At 53.9% G+C, this 5446-nt stretch overlaps 1 protein-coding gene across 1 annotated transcript; it reads left to right on the forward strand.

The window, feature by feature from the left end:
• The first annotated feature begins 1804 nt into the window (after positions 1-1804).
• Positions 1805-3760, forward strand: LOC127313585 (cytochrome P450 94B3). Its single transcript, XM_051344072.2, has one exon. It carries the CDS (start codon positions 1826-1828, stop codon positions 3566-3568), a length of 1743 nt encoding a protein of 580 aa, XP_051200032.1. The 5' UTR covers positions 1805-1825; the 3' UTR covers positions 3569-3760.
• The last annotated feature ends 1686 nt before the right edge of the window (positions 3761-5446 follow it).

Here is a 5446-nt window from a genome sequence, read left to right on the forward strand (position 1 = left end):
CCAGTTCTGGAATGCCATTCAAAAGGTAAAATCGGTATTTTCTAGGGGGTAAAACACCAGGTTTGTAGCGGGACGTCTACCATGCTGTGGTTGGACTGGTGGCTGGGTTTAGGCCCCTAAAGGACCGTTTCCCCTCCATCTTTGCGCTAGCAACCGAACCTGTGTGCTCAATCGCTCGCGCGTTTGCACGTGACTCCTGGTGTATCCCGCTGAAACATGACCTTTGACACGAGCTGTTGGTGACAGGCCTGAGCTGATGCGGGAGATTTGGGTCTGCCAGCTTACGCCGGAGCCTGACCGCATTACCTGGGCATTGGAAACTTCGGAAAAGTTCTCCATTCGCTCTCTCTACAAGAAAATGTGCCAGTGAACCCCTACAAAACACTTCATCGATTTATGGAGGGTGTCTGTCCCTATGAAGATCCAGGTTTTCCTCTTGCAACTTGTTCAGAAACGGCTTCCATCCAATGACAACATACGTAACCGTCTTGGTCCTTCTTCGGGGAGATGCGTGTTGTGTGACGAGTGGGAGGACACAAACCATATCTTCTTTTCCTACCCTTTGGCCAAGTTCATGTGGAGTGTTGTCCGTAAACTGCTTGGGGGCTGCTCTCTTATGGTTCTTATGGAACATCCAGAATAAATTCACGATTGAAGGAAAATTCCCTTCCAACTAGCTGACAATCTCTATAAATTATCCATGTACTTGCAGATGTGGAGACCAAGGATGGCAATGGGCAGGGTATGGGCAGGGTATAGCAATACCATACCCATGCCCGTATAGCCGATGGGTACAAACTTCTACCCATACCCGTGCCCATGGGTACAAAAGTTTACCCATACCCATACCCGGCGGGTACCCGTACCCATTGGGTACCCGGTGGGTAGGTTAAATTGTACACAAGCCACTCTCAATTTTACATTTATCAATAACAAATTCGATAAAAAATGAATTATCTCAACTTGATAACAAGTAGTTTAGTATATAACAATTAAAAAATATGAAAATCCCATTCTCATATACTACCCATGGGCATAACTAAATAAAAGTAGACGTGTCACGTAAGATTTTTACACTAAACGGGCAGGGTATGGGTATACCCGCGGGTACAAAGCTATACCCGTGCCCTACCTATGACTTAACGGGTAGGGTATGGGTACTACCCATGGGCATGAAAGTGTACCCATACCCTGCCCATGCGGGTACGGTACCCGCGGGCACCCGTACCCGTGGGTAAAATTGCCATACCAGTGGCTAGGCTGCAGGACTGTGTGGTGCTAGACATGACGATTAGCCGGATCCGAGCGCTCCATTCGGAGCATCGAGAGTGCTAGTCGTCACGAGTTGTATCCATCTATGTGTGGTTATGTGGCGCCTGGTGTTTGGGGACCCTAGACGTATGCCTCTTGTTGCACGGATTGACGGTGGTCTTTCCGAGTGTTGTAGGTCGATAGGTCTTGACCCCTGGAACTGTTTTTTTCTGTGTCGTATTGTTTGTATGGGTTCTGCCGTGTGTGGCTTTATTAATTTAAACCTGGGCTCATCTGTCTACCGTCTAAAAAAACCTTACAATATAACCGGTTGGAGTATGAAAGTCCAGCACTCAACAATACCTAAAGCTCTACAAGCAGAAGAAAAAGGGCAACCAAGGAATAGTCGCAAATGTTTTAATACTCCTACATGAAGTGCTATTTTCTTACAGTAATAATAGTATAATGCTTTGCTCATGAGCCAAAACAAGGAAATTAATGGAGAGGCTCCTTCCCTCCACTAAAACGTGTGTATTTAAAATGACCCCCAGACCGAGAGCAGGCATGGACTCCAATGGCGCCCCTGCCGACCTCGCACCGGTCTCTCCCTCTACCCAAATATATATATCTAGACGTATGCAGATGTGTATATATATATGTCGCCGATCACTGTGTATTGTCCCACCCATCCTCTACCTCCCCTCTCTCACTAGAATCAGTAAATCCAGCCTACAGCATGATACCTGGAAGTTACATGATGTTCTTTCAGTTTGTCGGATGCTGCCTCTTGCTCCTGCTATACTCTCTTCGATTTAGGTCTAGCAGCCCTGTGCATGGGCCAAGAAGCTACCCGGTGATCGGCTGCCTGGTTGCCTTCTACGAGAACCGGCGGCGGCTCCTCGACTGGTACACCGAGATGCTGTCCGCCTCGCCGACGCAGACGATCGTCGTTGACCGGCTGGGCGCGCGGCGAACCGTGGTGACGGCGAACCCGGTCAACGTTGAGCACATCCTCAAGGGCAACTTCGCCAACTACCCAAAGGGGAAGCCCTTCACCGACGTGCTCGGCGACCTGCTCGGCAAGGGCATCTTCAACGTCGACGGCGAGATGTGGTCCGCGCAGCGGAAGCTGGTGAGCCACGAGTTCTCGGCGCGCACGCTCCGGGAGCTGGAGATCGCCGTGCTCGAGGCCGAGGCGCTCGACCGCCTCGTGCCGGCGCTGGAGGCGGCCGCGGAGCCGGGCGGCGGTGCCGTGGACATGCAGGATGTGCTCCGTCGGTTCGCCTTCGACGTCATCTGCCGTGTCTCGCTGGGCGTTGACCCAGGATGCCTTGACCCGGCATTGCCGGCGCCAAGGCTGGCAACCGCTTTCGACGCGGCCGCCGGGATCATCGCCAGGCGGGGCGCCGCGCCGGTGGCCGCCGTGTGGAAGATCAAGCGCGCGCTGGACATCGGCTCGGAGAGGCGGCTGCGGGAGGAGGTCAAGGTGATCCACGAGGCCGTCATGGACCTCATCCGGAGCCGCAAGAAGGAACGGTTCCTGGTCAACGGCGCGAGGAACGACCTGCTGTCGCGGATGATCGAATGCGGCTACGCCGACGAGGAGATCCGGGACATGGTGATCAGCTTCATCATGGCCGGCCGCGACACGACGTCGTCGGCGCTGACCTGGTTCTTCTGGCTGCTCATGCGCCACCGCGACGTCGAGCGGGATGTCTTGGATGAGATCACCAGCATGAGGCAACAACTACAAGGCAGTAGCAGCAGCAGCAACGCCGGGGAAGGCTTCGACCTGGACGACTTCCGCAGGATGCGGGTGCTCCACGCCGCGCTGAGCGAGACGATGCGGCTGTACCCTCCGGTGGCGTGGGACTCGAAGCACGCGGCGGCGGCGGACGTGCTGCCGGACGGCACCCGCGTGGGGGCCGGCGACCGGGTCACCTACTTCCAGTACGGCATGGGGAGGATGGAGGCCATCTGGGGTTCCGACGCGGCCGATTTCAGCCTCGATCGGTGGCTGGCGCTGCCGTCCGACGGCATGGCCGGCGGCGTGTCCCCCTTCAAGTACCCAGTCTTCCAGGGCGGGCCGCGGACGTGCCTGGGCAGGGAGATGGCTTTCGCGCAGATGAAGTTCGTCGCCTGCGCCGTGCTCCGGCGGTTCGATCTGCGGCCCGTGGACGAGGGCCGCACGCCGGTGTTCCTGCCGCTGCTGACCTCTCACATGGCCGGCGGGCTCAACGTGACGGTGAGGAGGAGGGTGGAGGACGCACGCCACGGCACGCATGACGCAGCAACGACAGCTGGAAAAACCCATTAAGTATCCAGCGGTATAGCCCTCGTGTACAAATAGCAAAGAATATGTACTGTGCGGGTACACTATATTATTCTCTTGTAGCTGTACGTGCATGCACTTTTGTAATTGTCCATATCAAACGGATATACACACACAGAAATGCAATTGCCTCACACAAATAATGAAAGACTGCGATTCCAATGGAATTTTGTGATTTCTGACCAGATACAGACAGTGAAATGTTCGTCGTAACCTAGGGATTGTTCCGTGCGCGTGACCTCGTATCATTGTGTGTTTTGATCTGACCAAGTTGAAACACAATGAATCTCGATATAATTTGACGAAGACTGTGCCACAAATCTTAGAGCATCTCTAGTCGCGTCTTCAAACCGTCCCTTAAAGCGATTTAGAACGTGTTGGATAAAAAAAACGTTCCTAACCATGTCCCCCAAAGCAGTTTTTTGTCCGACGCGCTCCAATACGGTGTCCGGCACCCCGTGGCCGTCCCCGCCCCACAGGGGATACTCCGGGCACACTGGACACAACGAAAAGCAAGGAGGACTCCCACATATCGGCGACTATTTTCATAAACCATTAGTTCGCACTCTTTTCTCGTCGCTCCTTCCCTCCCGCGCCTCCCACACCTCCGCCGCCGCTGGATTTGCCGGCCGTTTCGACGGCTGACCTCTTCTGAGAGTCGGCACCGTCGTCGCGGCTGGCACTCTCGCCGGTCGTTCCGCCGCCGACGCTTCGCCTGCGAACGCAGCGTTAAATCCACCCCACCTCCGCGCACACAAGGTGCTCGACGACTTGCCAGGTACGCGCGATTGGCCGCTGTTCGTTGCCTCGTCTGCTGAGGCGCAATTTTAACCACTGATTTTGCTTCAGACATGGATAGTGACGACGAGATGCTTGCCCTACTGCTGGAGGACGAGCAAGCCTTCGACGACGACCTCCGGGAGCATTTGCTGATCATCGCGTCCCTCTAGGACGTGCTTGACGCCGAGGCGGAGAAGAGGAAGAGACCGTGACGCGGAGGATCAAGGCCGGGGAGAAAGAAGTCGAAGCCCCGACAGAGGATGGAGGGGCATACCATGCTGCACAATGACTACTTCGCAGATGAGGCAACACATGCCGACAATTTTCGGCGCCGGTATAGGATGAGCAAGGGTTTGTTCATGAATATCCTCCACGGCGTTCGAAAGTTCGACCCCTACTTCGAGCTCAAACACGACGCTGTAGGCGTTGTCGGGTTCTCGTCGATTCATAAGTGCACCGCCGCCATGAGGATGCTTGCATACGGAGCACCTGCCGATACACAGGACGACTACCTTCGCATGAGTGACTCTACTGCCATTGAGTGCATGTACAAGTTTTACCGAGCTGTGGTTGGAAAGTTTGGCAAATACTACTTGAGAGGGCCAACTGAGGAAGAGACTGCAATGATCATGGCACAAAATGCTGCCAGAGGATTCCCTGAAATGCTTGGAAGCATTGATTGCATGCACTGGTCATGGAAGAACTGCCTGTTTGCTTGGAAAGGTATATACAAAGGGCGTTATGGATATTGCAGTGTGGTGTTTGAAGCTGTGGCAGATTATGACCTATGGATTTGGCATTCTTTCTTTGGCATGGTGGGATCACACAATGACATCAACGTGTTGCAGCAGTCTCCGGTGTTCAGCAGACTAGTGGAAGGTCATGCTCCACCATGCAACTATGAAGTCAATGGTCACCAATATACCAAAGGCTATTATCTAGCAGATGGTATATATCCAGAATATGCCACTTTTATCAAAACAATCTCGAATCCATCTGGTCAGAAGAATTCCCATTTGCTTCGCGATAGGAGGCTTGCAGGAAGGATGTCGAGTGGGCATTTGGTGTGCTTCAAGCTCAATT

This window comes from Lolium perenne, chromosome 7 (assembly GCF_019359855.2).
Source record: "Lolium perenne isolate Kyuss_39 chromosome 7, Kyuss_2.0, whole genome shotgun sequence".
Taxonomy (NCBI): Eukaryota; Viridiplantae; Streptophyta; class Magnoliopsida; order Poales; family Poaceae; genus Lolium; species Lolium perenne.